Source organism: Alexandromys fortis, unplaced genomic scaffold (genome assembly GCF_014885135.2).
Source record: "Alexandromys fortis isolate MF-2015 unplaced genomic scaffold, M_Fortis_MF-2015_v1.1 scaffold_29, whole genome shotgun sequence".
Lineage (NCBI taxonomy): Eukaryota > Metazoa > Chordata > Mammalia > Rodentia > Cricetidae > Alexandromys > Alexandromys fortis.
This window is the reverse complement of record NW_026067891.1, coordinates 13203062-13225907: the sequence shown is the minus strand read 5'-3', so window position 1 is coordinate 13225907 and position 22846 is coordinate 13203062. Positions and strand designations below refer to the sequence as shown.

The 22846-nt window shown below is 38.8% G+C and overlaps 1 protein-coding gene across 2 annotated transcripts in view; it reads left to right on the top strand.

Moving 5' to 3' along the window:
• Gspt1 (G1 to S phase transition 1) overlaps positions 1-18908 on the top strand; it is a 35251-nt gene extending 16343 nt beyond the window's left edge. For both annotated transcript variants that reach the window (XM_050136270.1, XM_050136262.1), the window contains exons 6-15: positions 5241-5318; positions 6334-6514; positions 8185-8339; positions 8500-8640; positions 11341-11434; positions 12595-12675; positions 15113-15286; positions 16381-16470; positions 16757-16925; positions 18425-18908. In XM_050136270.1, the coding sequence (XP_049992227.1) occupies positions 5241-5318; positions 6334-6514; positions 8185-8339; positions 8500-8640; positions 11341-11434; positions 12595-12675; positions 15113-15286; positions 16381-16470; positions 16757-16925; positions 18425-18477 (1216 nt within the window). In that variant the 3' untranslated portion in view covers positions 18478-18908. The remainder of the gene's footprint in view (positions 1-5240; positions 5319-6333; positions 6515-8184; positions 8340-8499; positions 8641-11340; positions 11435-12594; positions 12676-15112; positions 15287-16380; positions 16471-16756; positions 16926-18424) is intronic.
• Positions 18909-22846: the final 3938 nt, after the last annotated feature.

Sequence of the window (22846 nt, the reverse complement as noted above, 5' to 3'; positions counted from 1 at the left end):
GAATCCCTTTGGGATAAAATTACAGGTGGTTTTGAGTTGTCTAGTGTGGATGCTGGGAGTAGAACTGCGTCCTCTGCAAGAGTAGCAACTGCTCTTAACTGCTTAGCCATTTCTCCAGGCCTTATTAAAATTTTATGAAAAATAATATAGTACCCAAGATTACAGAAAGTCTTAATTGGCTTTGAATATACAGATAGTCCCTGGCATTAACAAGAAACCATACTTTGAACTTTGATCTTTTCCTGGGTGGTCTGCTCCTCCTCTGTGGTGTGGACAGTGACTGTGATAGCTCCCAGTCACTGATCACCAAGCTAAACAGCTCTCTACAGTGTACTCCTGCCAGTGTCAGCTGAATAGTGTGTGTGTCCTTTGTGTCTGAACATGAGACATTCAGCACATTAATTTTTTTTTAAAGATTTATTTATTAAGTATACAACATTCTGCCTCCATGTATGCCCACACATCAGAAGAGGGTGCCAGATCTCATTACAGATGGTTGTGAGCCACCATGTGGTTGCTGGGAATTGAACTCAGGACCTCTGGAAGAGCAGCCAGTGCTCTTAACCACTGAGCCATCTCTCCAGCCCTCAGCACATTAATATTAAGTGGACCTTGTGTCACTTGATTTTGCCCAACAGTGAGCTAATATAAGTGTTCTGAGTCTGTTTAAGGTAAGTTAAGCTAAGCAATAATGTTAGGTAGTTTAGGTGTTTTATTTAGTTTTTATTTTTGAGGAAACAGGGTAACCTTAAACTCAAGTATGTAGTCTAGAATGACCCAGAATTCCTGATCCTTCCACTCTACTCTGAAATGCCCCAATAAAATTATTTTGGTTTTGGAGGGGAGGGTCTCACTATGTATCCCTGGCTGGCCTTGAACTTATCCTCCTGCCTCTGCCTCCAAAATGTAGGGGTTAAGTACCACCATGCCTGGCTATAAGGCATTTTTGACTGGTGATGGAGTAAGAGAGAACCATGGCAAGTTAAAGTATATTAATGAAAGCTAACTTTCTTTCTTTTTTCTTTTTTTTTGGTTTTTCGAGACAGGGTTTCTCTGTGGTTTTGGAGCCTGTCCTGGAACTAGCTCTTGTAGACCAGGCTGGTCTCGAACTCACAGAGAAAGCTAACTTTCTCTTTCGTTGAATATGTTTTTATTTTATATGTATTAGTGTTTATGTAATATTTATGTGCACCATGTACATGCCTCATGTCCACAGAGGCCAGAAGAGGGAGTCATATCAGCTGGGTGATGGTGGTGCACGTCTGGTCTACAGAGTGTGTTGCAGGACAGCCAGGGCTGTTACAGAGAGAAACCCTGTCCTGAAAGAAAAGAAAAAAAAAAAAAAAAAAGAAGTCATCACCTGGAACTAGTTACAGATGGTTGTGAGCCGCTGTGTGGGTGCCTGGAAATGAACCTGGGTCCTCTGCCAGAACAACAAGCATTCTTAACCACTCAGCCATCTCTGGTCCCTGCCTTCCTGTTTTCATTTGCCCCTCGTGTTGGTGTTCCTACCCAGAGTGTGTGAGCACTGAACAAGAGCTCTGCCGTTGAGCTACATTCCCAAACCAAAAGTTTGATTTTGACTCACGAATGGACTGTTTTTTTGCTCCTGAAATTTATGTGGATTGAATCAAAGGCAAGTAGTCTGGCCATCATTCCACAACTTTTCTTTTTTCTTTTTTTTAATCAAATAGGGGAGGAGGTAGTGTGAGTGTGTGTGGAATCAAAGCCCCATCCCTCTCTTTCCAATATTACCTACATAGTGACCTACAGTATGATATTCTTAACAATCTGAATGTAAAAAACAAGTGAAAAGGCCACTTTAACTATAGCCTATGCATGTGTGTTGGTCTACATATGTGTTTGCATACATGCAAAGATCCAAGATTGGTGTTAGCTTATTCATTGAGCCAGGATCTCAGTCACACTTAGGGTTCTCTGATTTGGCTAATCTCACTGGTCATCTTACTCTGGGATTCTATCACTGTGCAGCTGAACTAACAGAAAGGGCAGACCCGCCTCCCTCACTTGAACTCCAAGTCTCAAGTTTGTGTGACCAGTGCTATCACTAGTGAGCCATCACTCCATCCCCAATTTTTACCATTTTATATAAGCTACCTACTTGAAAAGATACTGACCTCTGTTAATGTTAATTAACAACTTTTTAAAAGTGTGTGTGTGTGTGTGTGTGTGTGTGTGTTGGGGAAGCACATACATGGCATGTTGTTTATGTAGGACAAAAGAATTTCTCATTCTTCACCTCCCTTCTTGTTTGTAGGTTGTTGTCTATGTTAGACTAGCTGTCCTTCTAACCCCCCCCCCCTTTCATGCTCCCTATAAAGAAACGAGGATTACAGGCATGTGTCCTGCTGTGTCTGGGTTCTAGGAATCCGAACTAAGGTTGTTAAGATTTATGCAGGGTTTGAATTTGTTGTTGTTGTTGTTTGGGTTTTGTTTGTTTGTTTTTATGTTTTTGTTTTTGGCTTTTTGAGACAGGGTTTCTCTGTGTATTTGGAGCTTGTTCTGGAACTCATTCTGTAGACCAGACTGGCCTCCAACTCACAGAGATCCACCTGCCTCTGCCTCCTGAGTGCTGGGATTAAAGGCGTGTGCCACTGCCCAGCAACAGTATGTTTTTATTGATGGATTGTAGAGTAGCCTTTTCACTGTTTTCTGGTTTCGTTTTGTTTTTTATATCCAGATTGTGAAGAACATCATACTGTAGGGGATTATGTAGGTAATATTTGGGATGAGAGGGATGGGGCTTGGATTTGACCTGAATGAAAGCTAGCTGGCATTACTAGTGAATGAACGAGTCAGACAGCAGTCTCACATTGACAAAGGCTATTTTAAAATGACCTCACTTTGCAAAGTCATTTGACAGAATGTCATTGCCTACACCTGCACATTAGAATTTTATATATATTTATATATATTATACTAAAGGGTATACATAATGATCTTTAGTATTACTAAAGAGTCTTTAACATGAAAATTTTTTGTCTTACATGTTCACACTCATGTGGGTTTATGTGTGTTGGTATTTCAGAAAGATAGCAGAAACAATATAGAGTTCCTATAGTCCCTTTATTCACTTTAACCTAATATGAAAATCCTCCATAAACTGTGGCACAGTAATCAAAACTGGAAAACTGGGGCTGGGGATATAAATCAGTGTTGCGAGCACTGACTCACCAGCCATGTGTAGTCCTGGGTTGAGTCCTCAGCATGGTTTACAAAAAGAAAAAAAAAAATGCAATGGTGGCAAGCACCTTTAATCCCTACACTTGGAGGCAGGCAGGTCTCTGAGTTCATTAACATCTTGGTCTATAGACTTGAGTGAGTTTCCATGACAGCCAGGACCACACAGAGAAACCCTGTCTTGGAAGGGGGGAAAAAGCAATTCAGAGGTAAAAAACTTCAACTTTGTTGGTGGTGGTTTATTGTTTGGTTGGTTTGCATGGCTGCCTGCAAGGTGCAACTTTGCAGTGTCACTCTTAATTAACATCACTAGGACATTTGATGCTCTTCTTAAAAATTAAACTACAGGGCTGGGCGGTGGTGGCCCACGCCTTTAATCCCAGCACTCGGAAGGCAGAGGCAGGCGGATCTCTGAGTTCGAGGCCAGCCTGGTCTACAAGAGCTAATTCCAGGACAGGAACCAAAAGCTATGGAGAAACCCTGTCTTGAAAATAAAAATAAAAAAAAAAGGATAAAACAATAGATCATGGGGCCTGGAGAGATGACTCAGGTTTAGAGCACAGGCTGCTTTTCCAGAGATCCTTAGTTCAATTCCTAGCAACCACGTGGTGGCTCGCAATCATCTAAAAGGAGATATGGTGCCTTCTTCTGTCTAGCCTGCAGATACACATGTGGACAGAACACAGTAATATGTATGTATATATATATATACACATACATACATACACACATACACATAATAAAACTTTAAAAAAATAAATAAAAATTAAATAGATCTTAATAGGATTTCACCATATTTTCCGTTGTTATTTTTTATGTTCTTAAATTATATATGATAGGGCATTATTATATCTCCATAGCCCTTAATTAGTAACATTTCCAGTTTCCTTGCTTTATGGCCTTGGTAACCTTTAAAAACAATTAAATTTGTATTTGTGTGCATATATTTGTGTACCTAGATGTATTGTGCATATGCATGTATCTGAGCAGGCTAGAAGAGGGTATTAGATCTCCTGGAATTATAATTACAGGCAGATGTGGGCTACCATGTGTGTGCTGGGAACCAAACCTGGTTCCCCTGCAAGAACAGCAATTGCTCTTAACCACTGAAACATCTCTCCAGGCCCCCTTCCCTTTTTAAAAATGTATGTGTATGTGTGTGTCCCCAGGATACCAGAAAAGACTATTGGCTCCCCTGGAGTAGGAGATACAGATGATTGTGAGCTGATTGGTGTGAATGCTGAGCACTGAACTCAGGTCCTCCTGAAGAAAAGAGCCACCTCTGGCCCTTGGCCTTAGTAATTTAAAGAATGTGAACTGGTTATTTCATATAGTATTCTGTAGTTCAGTCAAGACTGATACTTTCTTGTATTAAGAATATCACAGAAGACAGCTAGCTATATTTTGTACTGTAGGGATCATGATGTTAACTCTTTACTTATGCAATATATTTCACAAAGTATTGATATAAGCTGAGTTTATTGTTTTCATCTAATAATTTGAAATGATACAGATACCGTTTTATATTTAAATTAGCTCTACAAATGGTACATTTACTTTAAAAGAGTTGGAGTTTTTTGCTAGTGAGATGACTCAGTGGGCAAAGGTCACCAAAGCTAACCATCTGGACTCATTCCCTGAAACCCACATGGTGGAAGAGGAAGACTGACTGCTGCAAACTGTCCTGGTTCCACATAAATAAGTGAATGTAGTTTCTTTTTTTCTTTTTTTTTTTTAAAGATTTATTTATTTATTATGTATACAACATATGCCTTGATGTATGCCCGCACGCCAGAGGAGGGCGCCAGACCCCATTACAGATGGTTGTGAGCCACCACGTGGTTGCTGGGAATTGAACTCAGGACCTCTGGAAGAGCAGCCAGTGCTCTTAACCTCTGAGCCATGTCTCCAGCCCCCTGTAGTTTCTTTTTTTAAATAGCAGTTTTTCTGTAGCTCACATTCCCTCCAGGCGCTTCAGTCGTGTCCTCACTGTGCTGAGTAACTGAAGTGTGTACTTCTTTGTCTTTAACCCTTTACAGGTATTTGACTGGAATGGTCGACAAAAGGACACTTGAGAAATACGAACGGGAAGCTAAAGAAAAAAACAGAGAAACTTGGTATAGTAAACTTTTATGATACTAGAAACTCGGGGATCACCTGCCTCTGTTTCCCAAGTGCTTGGATTGAAGGGGTGTGCCAGCATGCCTGGCAAATGGGAAAAGTCCTAATTAGTATTAGACTCAAAAAGATTGTAAGCTATTACTATGGATGTTTTGAAATAATTTATGTAGAATTATATAATTCTCACATAATGAAATAATATCAGAATTTTTCTTCATTTCTTTTTTTTTGTTGTTGTTGTTATTTTGAGACAAGATTTCTCTGTGTAGCTCTGGCTGTCCTGGAACTCACTCTACACCAGACTAGCATCAAACTCAAAACTCCCAAATGCTGAAATTAGAGGTGTGCACCACAACCGGTGCATATCAGTAGAAGGAAGAATTATTTGGGCTTATAGTTCCAGAGGAATTAGAATCCATCATGGCTGGGAGGCATGGCAGCAGGCAGTCAGGATGGCTGGAGCAAGCAAGCTGAGAGTAAACCTGAAGTGCAAGCCTGCCTTCAGTGACTTACCGCTTCCGACCAGACCACACCTTCTAGAACTCCCTAAACCTTACTGGCCAGATAGCTCATGCCCAAGACTTTGGGGATATTTCATTCAAACCACAGCATTAATATTATGACTCGTCTTTGTTTTTCCTTTTCTCTGTCACCTCTTCTTTCTTAGAGGATTTTTGATATGTAGCTCAGGATAGTCTCAAATATTCACTGTCCTGCCTCTCTCTTCCTGACACTAGAATTACAGATGTGCAATAGCACACCCAGCATTTAAGTAATCTTGCTCCCTATGTTGTCAGTTTAGTGTTATGAATGTTTGCTTATAGACTAGCCGACTATGTATAAGCTGTTTGAATCGTAACAATACATATTTAATTTTCCTGTTTTTATTTTACTAGTCTTCCTTATGACACAGATGAGTAGTGGATATGAAACTGGGTGTCACATCTTATTACATGCTTATTAGTAGAACATAATGATAATCATGAATTTTTTTTTTTTAAATTCTTCCAGGTACTTGTCTTGGGCCTTAGACACAAACCAGGAAGAACGAGACAAGGGGAAAACAGTAGAAGTAGGTCGTGCCTATTTTGAAACTGAAAAGAAGCATTTTACGATTCTAGATGCTCCTGGCCATAAGAGTTTTGTCCCAAATATGATTGGTGGTGCCTCTCAAGCTGACTTGGCTGTATTGGTAAGAAAGACATTTCCATCTGGGCTTTTTTTGAGGGTAGGCTCTGGGCATATTTATTAGTAAATAGCCCACGTGTATCTTCTCTTTTCCCATTGATAAGGCTTGAACCCATGGTGTTTGCATATTGCTGTACAAGTATTCTACCACTGATTTGTGATACAGGGTCTTACCATGTAACTTAACTGGCCTGGAATTCAATATGTAGGCCAGGTGGGCCTCAAACTCAGAGATGTACTTGCCTCTGATTTACGGTGTGCTCCACAACCCGACTTCAGTGTTCTGATCCACCCTCATAAAGTTGTAGTCATTATAACACTATACATAATCGTAATAGTCATTTTTGTCACTCCTGTTTTCCCAGAACACATTATAATAATTTACTTGTAAAAAAAACTCCATAAAGGCCAGGCGGTAATGGCATACACTTTTGGTCCCAGCACTCAGGAAGCAGAGTCAAGTGAATTTCTGTGAGTTTGAGGACAGCTTGGTTTACAAGAGCTAGTTCCAAGACAGGCTCCAAAGCTACAGAGAAATCTTGTTTCAGGGAATGGGGGAGATTAAATATTTTCTGATTGCTATTATCTGTGTGTTTAAATTTAGTGGATTTTTTTTTTTATGCTAAGCCCACAAAGATTGAAATTAATGTTGTTTCTCCTTTCCCCCTTCCTTCTTGCTAGGTAGTACATACTGTCCTCAAACTTACTATCCTCTCATCTCAGACTCTTAAATGCTAGGATTACAAGTATGCATTAGCATATACTCATTTTGGTTGTAGTATTAAGAGATTAAACCCCGTGGGGGCTACAGAGATGGCTCAGTGACTAAGAGGACATACTGTTGTTGCAGAGAGGCTGAGGTGATTTTCAGCATCCATATCGAGTGGCTCACAATTGCCTGTAACTCAAGCTCCAAGAATATCTGATGCTTCTGGCCTTAGCAGGCACCTACACAGAGAGAGAGATTGAGATTGAACTTGGAGCCCTGAAATTGCTAAACACATATTTTCTCACATCTTTAACCTAAAAAGAACATACTTGAACTGTTTGAGCTATATGCACATATCCTAGATTTAGGGAAGTTGAAGGGGTTAGTAAAAACCACTGTTTGTTTTGTAACTTGCCACAGCACATGGAAATAGCTATTCCAACGAGCCATACCTACTCAACTCCAAACTCTTAAGTCTTGAAGCCATTTGGACACATGCCCCATTTCCTTGGAAAGCTTTCTTTTCGTGATTTCAGGTTTTTTGTTTTGTTTATCGAAACAGGATTTCTCTGTTTAACAGCTCTAGTTGTCTTGGAACTCACTCTACCTACTAGGCTGTCCTTGAACTCACAAGAGATCCACCTGCCTCTCCCTCTCAAGTGCTGGGATTGAAGACATCCGCTGCCACCTAGCTGGTTCTTTTTTTTTTTTTTTTTCTTCGAGACAGGGTTTCTCTGTGGCTTTGGAGCCTGTCCTGGAACTAGCTCTGTAGACCAGGCTGGTCTCGAACTCACAGATATCCTCCTGCCTCTGCCTCCCGAGTGCTGGGATTAAAGGCGTGCGCCACCATTGCCCGGCGTGGAAAGTGTTCTTATAGAAGCTAAAAGTATACATGTTTTGCTGCTAGATTTGATGTGGGAGGAACCTGAATGTTTAAGAATAAATTACTGAATTTCTTGGAATAGGTAATCTCAGCCAGGAAAGGAGAGTTTGAAACTGGATTTGAAAAAGGAGGACAGACAAGAGAACATGCAATGTTGGCAAAGACAGCAGGTGTCAAACACTTAATTGTGCTTATTAATAAGATGGATGATCCAACAGTAAACTGGAGCAACGAGAGGTAAGCTTACATGCTTTAGTGACTTTTTACAGACATGTTGGTGAAGAAATGGATGTTTTTGTTATTGTTTGCATTGTTTCTTCCGGTTTTTCTAAGCTTTAATTTGTTTACTGATGAAACTACTACTCAGCATAATTGTGTTATTTCTAAATATTCTTAGATATGAAGAATGTAAAGAAAAACTAGTACCGTTTTTGAAAAAAGTTGGCTTCAATCCCAAAAAGGACATTCATTTTATGCCCTGCTCAGGACTGACGGGAGCAAATCTGAAAGAGCAATCAGATTTCTGTCCTTGGTACATGTGAGTAACCTTCTGCTACCTTTTCTAAAAGGAGATGGGCATATCTAAAAGAAATTGAAATATATTTTGGCTGTAGTCTTGGTTTTAAAAATACCTGGACCTTTGCCTTTTAAAACATTTATATGGTTTGTGTGTGTGTGTGTCTGTTGTATGCTTATGTGGGTAATATGCAGGTTCGTATGTGTGGTGTATGCTATATGTGTAATATGAAGATGTTCTTTGCCCATGTTTACATGTGGACAGGCCAGAGGTTGAAACCAGGTGTTTTTAAGAGTTTTTCAAACCTGAAATTACCTGATTTGGTTCGGGCCCTGGGACCAGCCTGTCTCCTCCCCAGTGCTGGATTACAGACGCATGCCACCACCTGGCTGTTCCATTGGTCCTGGTGCTTGCATAGCAGGCAATCTACCCACTGAGCCGTCTCCCTGGCCCTATTTGTATTTTTTTGTTTTGTTGTTATTGTTGTTTTGGGATTTTTTGAGTCATGTGAGTTCTTTTTTATTTTTATTATTTTGTTTGTTTTTTGAGACAGTTTCTCTGTGTAGCCCTAGCTATCCAGGAACTCACTTTAGACCAGTCCCATCTTTTAACTCCTAGAGAGATCTTCCTGCCTCTGCCTTCTGAGTGCTGGGATTAAAGACGTGGGCCACCACTGCCAGGCTTTTGTATGAGTTCTTTATGGGGTCTTTGGCCTATAACTTAAGGCAATAGATTTCTTGCCTTATAAGCATGAGGACCCTGATTTCAATTTCCCAGTGCCAATCACTCAAACACAGAAAACCCCAACAGGTTTCTTATGTACAAGTCCTTTACTAGGTAATTAATCAACATGTACTTTTCCCATTCCATATTAAGGTCATTCTTGCCTTCCCCTTCTTTCATCCCTAGTTGTTTGTATTGGGTAGAATCCAGAGGCCTGCCCCACTGAGCATGTTCTGCATCACTGACCTGTCCTCGGCCCTCCATGGCTGTTTTTCACTGTGGGAGTGTAGATGCACATGTGCTACGGTCGCTAGGTGGAGGGCAGAAGACAGCTGTCAGGCTGCTCCTCACCCTCTTCTCTGCTCTTCACCCTACTCCTGCTGGCGCACGATCTTCCACGTGACTCCTGTCTCTGCTTCCATCTTCTCCTAGCAGTCCTAGAATCACCAAATCTGTTTTGTAAATCATAGCTAGTGAGATGGCACAGCAGCACATTATGGTGCCTGCTGCCAAGACTGGTGATGTGGTTCACTCCCTGAAACCCACGTGATAGGAAGAGAGAGCAAACGTCTGCAAGTCCTCTGAAACATCAGCTGGTCCCAGGTTACAAAGATTTAGCTCTACAGAAGAGGGTGAGACCAGTTTAGTTTCTAGGTAATAAAGTGTTAAGATTTTAGGTTTTCAGGCCTGGAGATGGCTCATCAGTTAAGAGCACTCAAAATTGATTTCTGGCACCTACATGATTGCTTGTACTTCAATTCCAGGGTCTCTGACGCTCTCTTCTCACCTCCTGATAGGCATGCACACATAGACAAAGCAATACACATAAGAAAAAAAAAATCTAAATTTAAAAGAAACTTTTTTCCTTTTATATTTAGTTTTCAGGTTTTTTTTTTTTGCGTAAGGTTTATGGTATTTAGCTAGGTATATTTGCTTTGATGTGGGCATTCCATTATTCTGGTATAATTTCTGTGTTGTGTTATCATCTTCATTAGAAATCAGGTGGCCATAAATGATGTTTGCTTGTTTGTTTTTCCCTCAGTTCTCCTCTGTTCAACTGTTTGTCTTAAGACTGCACAGTCTTGCTTGTAGAACTTTGAAATTGGCCAGAAAAACTTTGGTTTTCTTTCTTTTTTGGCTATTGTGAATCTCTTCCACACAAATGGTTCAAATCAGTTTATAATTACTGCAAAACAAGCAGCCTTTCTAGACAGTGTTGCCTTATGGAATCCTGATCTGATAAGGATTAAACTTCACAGTCCATAAATTAGGAAATAGAGAGTTGGGTGTTGGGTGCATGCCTATAATCCCAACACTTGAGAAGTGTGGCAAGAGGATTGATTGAGTTTGAGGCAAGTCTGGAAGATATAGCAAAATCCTATGTCCCTCATCCTTGTGTAAGTAAGAGTATAATGCAGGCTGTCACAAGTCACTTTTTCCTAGACTTAGCATAAATTCATGGGGAAGCTAGGCCAGCATGGCTCAGCAGGTTAAGGTGCTGGCTACCAAGCCTGATGACTTGAGGTCTTTCTCCAGAGCTCAGATCACTAAAGGCGAGAACTGACGCCTGCAAACTGTCCTCTGACTTCTGTGTGCACATACTCACACATAAACAAACACAATAAGTCAGTTAATAAACACCCAGTGTGTTTGTAGTTTTTCATTTTGTTGTGTTCTGTTTTGAGACAAGAATCTCACTATATAGACTCATTTAGTCTGGAACTTAATAACCTCTTGTCTGAACCTCCCAAGTGCTGGGATTACAGGGTTATATCACCATATCTGACCTAGGGAGCTTTTAAAAGTAAGGTATTTTGTTTTATTTTAGTTTTATGAGGTGTTAAATTTCATGAAATGAAAATATATAAATAAAAAAATGTGCATTAGAAAAATAAAATGTTATATATAATCATTTATTATTTAAATTACAACACTATAACTTAGATTTTAAAAAATTATTATGTTAACTTTCTTTAATGAATATTGTTCTATTCTCAGTGGCTTACCATTTATTCCATATCTGGATAATTTGCCAAACTTCAATAGATCAGTTGATGGACCAATCAGGCTGCCAATTGTCGATAAGTACAAGGTACCTCAAATATTAAAGTTACTGGATTTCAGGGGAGTTGAAATCATTGTGTTTTGTTGTAAATTAGAAAAAAAAATCTTAATAATGTTTATTAGCTTTTAAGTGTTTGCTTCTAGAAGGCCATGATTTACTCAAACTTTTTACATTAAAAGTTGTAGCTATTGATAAGTCGCCTTGCAAGAATAGTACACTAAATTACAGAGTACCAGGACGTGAGGGCTTATGTTGTGGTATGCACTTTGTTGGGTGTGGTGGTGCATGCTTTTATTCTCTAATCTCAGCACTTGGGAGGCGGAGACAGATGGATCTTTTTAACTCAGGGCCAGCCTGGTCTACATAGCAAATTCCAGGTTAGCCAGGGCTACATAATGAGACCCTGTCTCAAATAATAACTCCACATCTCAGACCCCACAAAAAAATCGACTTCGTTGATTTCAATTGAATTTCCAACTTTGTTTTTTAGGTAATTTGTTTTGCGATACAGGGCCTTGAACTTAGGGCCCTGTGCACACCAGGCAAGCTGTCTGCCACTGAGCTATATCCCAAGCCCTCAACTTAATCTTTAAACTCTGACAGTAACAATTCATGTAATGTTTTACCTACTTTTAAGCCTTTTGTCCCTCAATTAGCTCCACTCTAAAGCTTACAAACAAATAAGTTTCTAAATTTATACAAACAGTTCAATCTTCCAACATAAAATTCTATGCTGTTTTCTGTATGAAGCTTTCTTTTGCACGTTAGCCATTCCTTGTTATTAATATAATTGTACTAAGGCCTAAGATACAAATTATTATGGAGTATTTATTACCTCCTTTATGTTTAAGAATAATCATAGGGGCTGGCGAGATGGCTCAATGGTGAGAGCATTAACTGCTCTTCCAAATGACATGGCTTCCCTTCCCAGCACCCACATGGCAGCTCACAACTGTTACTCCAGGATCCAACACCCTCACACAGGCATACAAGCAGGCAAGACACCAATGCTCATTAAATAAAAACAAATAAATTATATAAAAAGAAAAAAGGTTATACCTTCAAAAATAAATACTCATAAGCATTCGATCAGTTATTAGCTAAAGACTTTTCTTGGTAGATTTCACCTGCTATAATCAGGAATAAGTCTGAATGTTTTTTAATTATTTTATTCTAAATTTGATTAGGATATGGGGACTGTGGTCCTGGGAAAGCTGGAATCTGGATCTATCTGTAAAGGCCAGCAGCTCGTGATGATGCCCAACAAGGTGAGAGTTCAGTGCGTGTCTTCTAGAGTCACTCTTGTTTCTCAAAAACAGAAACATTTCAGTCAAATTTATACATAGTAATTATTTTGTTAATGCTCAGTGTGAAATAGAAGAACAGATTTGTTTTTGTATTCAGTGACAATTGAAGCACCTTAGAACTAGAAGGAGCAACAGGAAAGTTTGAAACTATCAATCTGTCCCATTATCAACGTGGGCAAATAACATTTTGGATTTGGAGTGGCTGAGTAACTGCTTAAAGGCTGACAGGACCGATTATCAAGAGAGCCATGGAAGAAAACTCAGGTTCAGTTCTGGTGTGTCTCTGTGTCTGCGTCGTTTCGATGCCACAAAATAATATGTCCAAGACTATATTTGAGGGGAAATCTTTTGGGGTTTTGTTTGTTTTGTTGTTGTTAAACAGCTCCAGGGTAAGGACCTTGACCTTGGCCAATCAGGCATTTCTTCATCACTGAGCTAAATACCCTGCTCCCCAAGGTCATTCATACCAGGTAACACTTGGGTTTGAGAACAGTTTGAAGAACTTAAAAAAAAATTAACTTGGGTGTGGTGGTACTCGCCTTTAATCCCCATACTTGTGAGGCAGGGTGGGTCTATGTGTTCAAGGCCAGCCACAAAGGGAGTTCTAGAACAGCCAGGATACACAAAGAAACTGTCTTGAAAAAAACAATTAAAAAAAAAAATTTAAGGTCTGGCAGGGTGGCTCAGTGGGTAAAAGGCTCGGCCCTTGCTTCCTGAGAACCCTTGTTAAGGAGAAAGGAGAGAAACTACAAAGTTGTCCTCTGCCCGCCTCCATATGTGCTCCATGGCGCTCACCACACATGCGCACACACCACAATGATAAACAAACAAAAATCTTGAGTTTAAAGTAGAGTCGATGATTTCTACTTGGAGGTATTATAAAAGAAAAGATAACTCCGTCAATGACATTTAGGACATTAGCATTTCTGCTGTGCTGACCATTGCTGCACATGACTGTCTAGTTCCTTTCTCATGAGGAAATCTTTCATTCATTAAACAATGTGCTTTTCAAAAGACATTTGCTTGTTTTATTTTGTATATTAATGTTTGACCTGCATCTGTGCAGCTGCAGCGTGTACACTTGGTGCCCAAGGCAGCCAGCAGAGAGCATTGGGTCTGCTGTAACTGGCGTTATATACAGACAGTTGTGAGCCATCGGTTGGTGCTGGGAATTGTTCATAGGGCCTTTGTAAGAGCAGCAAGTGCCCTTAACAACTGCCCTTAACAATCTTTCCAATCCCAACAATATGCTTTCAAAATTCACTTGTTAAAATAACTGAGAAACATATCCTTATTTCAGGATTGGCCTGCTGTGGGAAATAAGTTTTTAAAAGTTTTTAATTATAAAATTTACCTGAAATGAAATCAAGTATTAAGTTTGGTATTTGTCTAAGTCTCCTGTGGCTGTGATTAAATAAATACCCTGAGTAAAGCAAATCAAGGGAGGGGCTGGGGAGATGAGTCAGCATTTCAAGAGTTCTTGTCACCTACTTCAAGCAGCTCACAGTGACCGCTAATTCCTGCTCCAGGGGATCCTGTACCCTCTTCTGGCCTCCACAGACATTGCAAGCACAACATTCTACACACAGAGATAAGCATACACCTGTACATAAATAAAAGTAACTTTTTTCTTTTTAAAGCAAATCAAGGGGGTGGGAGAGATGGTGCAGCAGTTGAGAGCACTTATTGATTTTGTAAAGGATCTGTATTTAGTGTCTAAACACCCACACCGTGCTTCCCGGCAAACAATTCCAGTTCCAGGAGATCTGATGCTGTCACTTCTGATCTTTGAGGGCACCAGTCGGGCACATACAGAACTTACATAAAATGTTTGTTGGTTTGTTTGTTTGTTTGAGAAGCAACTCAAGGGAATAAGGTTTTGTTTCAGCTCTTAGGCAGGAGAGTCAAGGCTACAGAAGTTTTACGCAGCTGGTCACCATATCTACTATCAGGAAGAGGGATAAGTCACTAGTGTCAGCTCCCATTCTCCATTCTATACTGTAGGCCCCCATTTCAGGGAGTGGTCCCAGCCAGAAACAGTAAAGAGGGTTCTTCCCACATGAGTTAACTATGGTGATTCTATACAAGCATAATCCCTCCCTGGCGTGCCTGGGCATTGGCCTCTCAGTGATTCCAGATCACTAACAATCACAGTGTTGTCGTTTTGAAAATGAGGTTTGTTCTGGATTCTATTTAGAAGTTATTAAAATATGATATTAAAAAATAATAAGTTATGACAGTTGCGACTAATCTCTGAGATTGAGCCCCTTTTCTTTCCCTCTCAATTTTTATTTTGGCATGTGAATTTGTAGCTTCTTAACAAATGAACATTGAGGTGATTTTATGTCCATAATCCAGTTCATATATCAGAAAGCCTCCAACTTTGTTTCTTTTTAAGCACAATGTGGAAGTTCTTGGAATACTTTCTGATGATGTAGAAACAGATTCTGTAGCTCCAGGTGAAAACCTCAAAATCAGACTGAAAGGGATTGAAGAAGAGGAGATTCTTCCAGGATTCATCCTTTGTGATCTTAATAATCTCTGTCATTCTGGACGTACATTTGATGCCCAGGTAAATAAGTTACTGCAATCATCTTCGTGGTTGTTAGAACCTAAGTGGTTAGAATTTCAGTGCCTTTTGTCCTATTTGTGACATTCCACATAACCAGTATCAGAGGAACTGAAACAGTCAAACTCATTTGTACATTGCAACAATATTATCTTGAAATTTCAAGATGCTATAAAGAATTTATTAGATGGTATTTTTTGTGAATTCCATTTATTCTTTGGTTTATAGATAAAGTTACAGTATTATTGACTTTGTAAAGGCAGACAGTGATACATCACCAATAATGTTTAGTTTGGAATGTCCTTGATTGTGACTGCAACATAGTTGTTTGCTACTCCAGGACGGCATGTTTTCAGACTTGGGCCAAACGGACATTTAACCTGACCTTCTTATGAGAGTGACAGCAAACCACTGTTACCATCACAGAACTTTTGTAGTACTATTAAACTGGGCCTGGAGCACAGTGGTTAAGAGTTCTTGCTGCTGTCACAGAGTACATGGGTTCAGTTCCAAGTACCGGCAGGTTACAATGCCTGTAACTCCAGTTCTAAGGGATCCAGAACCCTTGTCTGCCCTCTTCAAGAAGCAAGCACGTGTGCACATGGTAAACAGACAGATATCCAGGCAAACACTCATACACATAAATAAATGTTAACCCTTCTCCTGAAAAGTATGACTAAGGGTTTTTTTTTGTTTTGTTTTAGTTTTTCGTGTTTTTTTTTTTTTTATGCCAAGTTTATTTACTTGTTTACTAACTGGCCTTGGTTATTGGATAAGAAAAATGGATACACTATGGGAAGATCACGTCTGGGTAATTTGTGGGAGGTAATTTGTTACATTAGTTCCATAGGTAGTATATACTAAAGGCTTCTCAGAGCCTGCCTGTTGAACTGAAATAAACCAGGCACTTCTCAATTTCTATACAGTGGAATGTTTGAGGGTGAGCCTTGGTTGGGCAACTTGAGCTATCCTGTCAACAAAAGAAAAAGGTATAACACATATTAAAAGTTAGTGATTCCTGTTGCTTCTTGGAATATCGTACCTTTAGAGCATTGATGATAAATTGTGGGGTTTTGTTTGTGTTTCTGATTTGACAGATAGTGATCATAGAGCACAAATCCATCATCTGCCCAGGGTACAATGCGGTGCTGCATATTCATACCTGTATCGAGGAGGTCGAGATAACAGTGAGTTTGGGTTTTCAGGGTAACTGGCTTGCTTAATTTTTCAGAATATTGTATCTTGATCATTTCTGATACAGGTACATACGTACTTTTTCCTGTGGCGAGGAGGATGGGTGTGTCATGCTACATGGGTAGAAGTTAGGGACAACTTTCTGGAATTAGTCTCTAATTTAATTTACTTCTGCTTTGAGCATTAGACTCAGGTCAAGAGACTTACCTGGCAACTATCTTGCTACCTTATTTAACATTTAAATTTTTTTTCTTATCTTTTTTTTTTTTAATTGACTAGGCCTTAATCTGCTTGGTAGATAAAAAATCAGGAGAAAAAAGTAAGACTCGACCTCGTTTTGTGAAACAAGATCAAGTATGCATTGCGCGTTTGAGGACAGCAGGGACCATCTGTCTGGAGACCTTTAAAGACTTCCCTCAGATGGGACGCTTTACCTTACGAGATGAGGGTAAGAGGTTTTCAGTGTCTCTTGATGTTAGACTTCAGTAGATAGCATGGTCTGAGCACTGTCCATATTATAGCAGATTAAAAAAATCCAGATTTCTGTTCCATAATAGTCATATGTGATAAGTATACTTAGTTGAATATATTAAACAACAAATGGAATTACCATATAGTACCAGTAATGTTGTATGTAGACTTAATTTTAATATCTTATACTAGTGCACTCAGAAAAAATTGAATTTACTAAGACATTTCTATAATGAAGACTTGTATAATAAATAAGGGTTATATGACGATCTTTTGTTACTTTAATATGTAATTCATATCCCCTTTCTCCCTCCCTTTGGTTGATACAGAATAACTGTAATTCTCATCTAACAGTCTCAAAATCCTTGTATAAAAACAAAATTATGTTTTGTAATTTTTTTTTTTTTTTTTAAGATGAGGTCTCTTGTAGTCTACTGGCAATCAAAGCCAACACTTCTGACATTTGAGGCTGCACTCTATAGGCCGAACTGTATCCCCAGCACTGTGTGTTGTTTGAGACTGGGTCTCATAGTGGAGCCTAGGTTGGCCTCCAACTCTCTGCTGTCCTTGGCCTCCTGAGTGCTGGGATTACAAATGTGAATTCCCATGTCTGGCAACTAGAAAACTATATAAAACTTTGTGGTTCAACAGAAATACAGATAACTGTTTAACATGGTAGTGTCCGATATTGTTACGTCAGTATAAAAACTGTTGAATTTATTTATTGATTGATTGATTTTTTTTTTACCTTTCCCCCCAAAGTTTGACTGGGTGATGGTTTCATTTTAAACACCTTATCCACCAAATTTGTTGATAGTGACATTTGTTATACTTAATAGTTTAGCAGGATTTTTTTTTTTTTTTTGAGGCATCATTTCTATGGAAAGCCCAGCCAGCCTTGAACTCAAGAACCCAAGTGCTAGGACTACAGCCATTTGTGCTGTGCACCCAGCTCGAAATAATTTTAGTTGGCCTTAGAACCTGATGGAGTGTGGATAGAAGAAAGAAATTAAGGAAGATAACGTAGCTTTTAGGTTTCCGAGACTCGTGGGTTCATACTTTATACTTCCATCCCCTTCAGCTCACAGGCACGCTCTTGGAAGAGTCTTTTCTGTGAATTGTACGCTTAGAGACAGGTTTAGCTTTTTAGTAGCTATACAGATACATGGGAAGCATTTTGTTTTGTTTCATTAGCAGATTTTAAGTTTAGCCATGTTGTTGGATGGCTGTACTTCATTAATTTTATCATTAAATGGTATTCTGTTGTGTGGATGCCACTTCCCAGTCGGACTCATTTGAAATTACCTAACCAGATATCCTGGTTTGGGTGGGTAAAGCTATTAAGTCAGGAATTTGCACAATGACAAAATTTTCTTTAGGTTAGAGAAGCTTAGTACATTCCATAAACTCACTGAAAGTACTGAAAGGTATATTTTTTTGTTTTTGTTTTGTTTTTTTTCAAAATTTCATTTCTAGGTAAGACCATTGCAATTGGAAAAGTTCTGAAACTGGTTCCAGAGAAAGACTAAGCATTTTCCTGATGACCCTGCACAATACTGTGAGGAATATTGACTGCAAAGAACTATTCACACCGCCTTCTCTTATTTTCTGCCCATTGACAAACCTCTCCCCATATTTTGCAAAGAAAATTCACAGCAAAAGTCCACATTATGTCAGCTTTCTCATATTGAGAGCTCTGCTATGCCACTGTTGAATTTTCCCCAAGATTTTGCCCCCTTTCAAACTTTGCTTCCTTGGACAGATTTGGCAATAGCTTTGTAAGTGATGTGGACATAATTGCCTACAATAATGAAAACCTACAGGAATTTTTATTTTTCATTTTCCCCTTAGGCATAGTTAGTCCCCCCCACCCAGGCAGATCATTCTGAGTGTGCGAGTGTGTGTGCACATGTTAAAAAGACAACTACCATGTTAATAAAATATTCAATTTGAAACCCTTTTCGGTATTTGAATTGCTTTGGAATACTGTTTTTTATCTCAATGTAACATTGTTGCATTAGCTTTTTAACTGCCAAGTAATTGAATACATTTTATTACTTGGATTTTTCTAAACTCTCCTTACCCACTCACTTTAAATGGGGCATTTACAAACACTGTTCAAGTTTGTATTAAAGGAAAGAATTTGTTGTTTGATCCCTTATTTTGATGGTTAATGCATATATAAACACCTTTATGCAGCGGCAGCACTGCTTTACTAACTAGGTCTATTCTTCTCTGCCAATTTATATTTAATATGATTTCTTAAACACAGTAAGTTGTTTGGAAGCAAACAGCATTACTGTCATCTTTAAGAGTACAAGCTTAATGAAACTGCACCCTAGAGACAATTCCATTAGCTTGTTACATTAATGGAATTCGTAGTAAAGAAAGCATGTTGAGACTGGCAAACACCCTTTAGTTTTTCTGCGAGCTGCATGCATCTAGTATGAAACCCTCTCAGTTACACATGCCAGTCCCACAAGTTACATTGCAGTAACTAAAGGGTCGGAGAGCCTTGCTTCTTCATGCCAATTCTCAATCCATTGACGAAATGAACATAGTCATCACATACTTCCCACACTAAAATGAACGGCAACAAATAGAGTTAAGCACAGGATAGGTTTTAGCTCAATTATTGTGAGTTTTCTTCAGTATAAGCTGTAATTTGCTAACCTTGCTGTGGATGGACTACAGTGCAGCATTCTGTGGTGGTTTTAGTTCAGAGGGTGACTTTCTACACCAGCTGTCATGGCTGCAGTTTTTCGTGAGAATAAGTGGGAAGTAGAAGAGACAGTTTCTGGGCTTGCCAGGGTCTCCATGTTGAGTGTTTGCTTCCATTTATGAGATTTGGCCTCTTACATTGTGATTCCTAAGAGACTTTTTAACTGTATGTTTATTGGTATGGCCCATTCCTGTAATCTTGCTCCACAGAAAAGAAAAGCCTAGCCAACTGTATTTCCAGTTAGAAAACAAAACACAAAAGTGTTTTTTAAACACTAAAATGCCAACTGCAGAGATAAATGAGTAGCTGTCTTCTGGACAGGGCCAAGGTAGAGCCCTCCAGCTTTGAACTACAAATATGGCTATTAAATTGCATAAAATTTAAATTTTATAATGTTTGCAAATATCTGGGCTTTTATTTTTCTGTGACATTCGGGAGCTCTAAAGAGAACAAAATGTTTTTTTTCTTATATTTCCATGCTAATAAAAATTAGCAAATGCTTGAGTCTTAATGAATCTTTAGAAACTTTGAGTTACTAAAATTATTTCCAAAGACTTCCCTTTTGAAATTAAACATTTTTAAAAACAAGTTATGTCTGCTATTAAAACACACTGTTAAGAATGTTATATGCACGTTGCCAAGATTCTTAAGAGAAATGACTTGGACAGTACTTGTGAAAGGCCTACCTCTACAAGATAGCATAAGTACAAAGGTGATCATAAAAAAATTACTGGAATTACATCACATCAACAGAATTAATCAACATTACATTTTAGGGACTTTGAAGTTTGAGAGAAGTATCTCTATTTAGACTTGAGGAATATATCAGATTGTCATTTGAATAAGGAGATTAATGTCTGAAGTACTCTTGGAATGTGTGCAGATGTTGGATTTCTAAAGAGCAATACAGTTGTGTGCTATCATTCTGTCTTTGGCAAATGTAATAAGCTTTTTATATGTTGACAATGCAAAATAGGATAACTATAACATTCTGGATATTAAAAACCTTCCTTTTTCAGCTATATTTAACATAGGCATGTAGCATCATCATATGGTTTGGCCCATTTTACATTAATGATCATCACATCACTTTTATGCTATGTTATTTAAGTGAATATACAGAATTTTAAGTAATGGCATTTAAGATGACCTTAACTGTCATCTTTTTCTGTGGAAGAGGAAATACAGCATTTTTTGTTTATACATAATTTGCTATCCAACAGGGAAAAAATTTCTAGTAAATCTAAACGACAAGAATTTTGGCTAAGTGTATATACTGTCTGAAAATCAGTCACAAAGTAACTGTAAATGATTAAACACATTTTGCTCCTTGTTTTTTAATGAGAAATCTTGAAGTACATAATTACACGTGAAAACTTTGTAAACTGAAGTACAAGCTATTTACTGTAACAAGGTAATGAATCCATCGTGTCTGCTGTTTATGAAAACCACTAGATCTACTTTACAGTGTGGGACTTTGAAAATTACTTGGTTTACAATTCCTATCATTAGTTGAAGTGCTCCAAATATTTTGGCTTATACTTGGAGCCAGATGCAGTTTTATTACTTAAGAATCTAGGATGAACATAGGGGGAGGGTCAGCTCTCCTCTCTAGGCCGTCTCCAGGAAACTAGTAATCACTTCATGATCGTGGATGGCTGTTACACATGACAGCACTCTAGCACCTTTGCTCACTGGCTGCTGCTCCAGGAATGATGGCTTCGTTGCTTTGGGTAGAGATTTAGGTAGTCAGGGACAAAGTGTAGCTTTCAGTGTTAGAAACTTCCAACCTTTAAACCATTTGTTACAATTCCAGTTACAGTACTATAGCTCCGACTGTAGAATGAGTAGGTGTTATATTCATTGTTGGGCTACCTTATTAGAATAAGCTGCAATTAATCCTCTCACAGATCTATATGTAAAGTAGATAAATAGCAGTTAATTGGACTTGGGAGATTAACTCCAAATACTGTATTTATTTCTTAAACTAATTTTTCAGTGATTCTAACAAATGCCATCTAATTATTCATGATCTTGTTTCTTTAGAAATCTTGCCACAGCAGTAACTTGGTAAATACATGCAATTACATATGCACAATTCATGACTTTATAGGTTTAAATTTAGCAATTGATTAAATTAGATTTCATAGTATGTGGATAGAAAGTGTTATTTTTCCAGTAGTAATTCAGTCAATTGCATTTGCTCCAATTTATTGCTAGAATTCAGATGGGATGGTTTTGGTTCTGGGATATTCTTAATTTTTAGAATCCTAGAACTTAATGAGTCTTCCCTTCAATAAATATACTTCTCACATACCTCTAATCCAATGCTTCCTTGAAACAGTAATATGCTAACCATGTTGTTTACTAAGGATTATTATGAAGGCATGGAGGTAATGGGGGTAGATTTCAAACTTGTTTTCTGGTGCAAGGGAAAAGTAAATAGGCACTAAGCCTGATTAGGCAGAAAACATGGATTTCCACAGCAGCCCCAGAACAGTATTGCTTCTTTCTGCCTTGTCATACATGCCACTGTGCCCTTTAAATCTTGACCTGGAAACCTCAGGTTTGTGGACTGCACAGGCAGATGGCATTTTGTGCTTCTGAGGCTCCCCTCTGCTAGGCACGTTAGCTTAGTGCTTCAGATGTCAGCCTGAGTCCTTGCTACCTCCTTTCCTGCGCCCAGGGAAGAGTGTCTGCTGGAGCTGGAGCTCCAGTCCTGTTCAGGTGATGGTCTTCACCTCCATCTCTTCCACATTAGGTGAAACAGGTCTGAGCCTACAAGTCTGCATTTAAAGGGACATGTTGGGTTCTCGGAAATGTATGCAGTTGTTTGAAGGGAAATGTGGATCTCTCAGGCCAGGGTTTACTGGCTGATGTTTGCTGAACTGGTTAATACCTAGAGCCCATTTTAAAAGAAAACAAGTTTGAGAACTGGCTAGGGTTGATGGGTTTTTAACCTAATTCCAAAGCATGAATGAGTGTTCTAGGTAGGAAAGAAACCCTTTTCTTATGATTTGTAGCTACCTACTGTGCCTGACTTGGTGCCTGTGTGAGGATTACACCCTTAGTCTGCTCTTGCAATTATTCAAATGACGTTTAAAAATTTTGTTTTGTAACAATAAAAATTGTCATCTTCCTTTTGATGTGCTTGTCTGTTTATAATCACCTGTGCT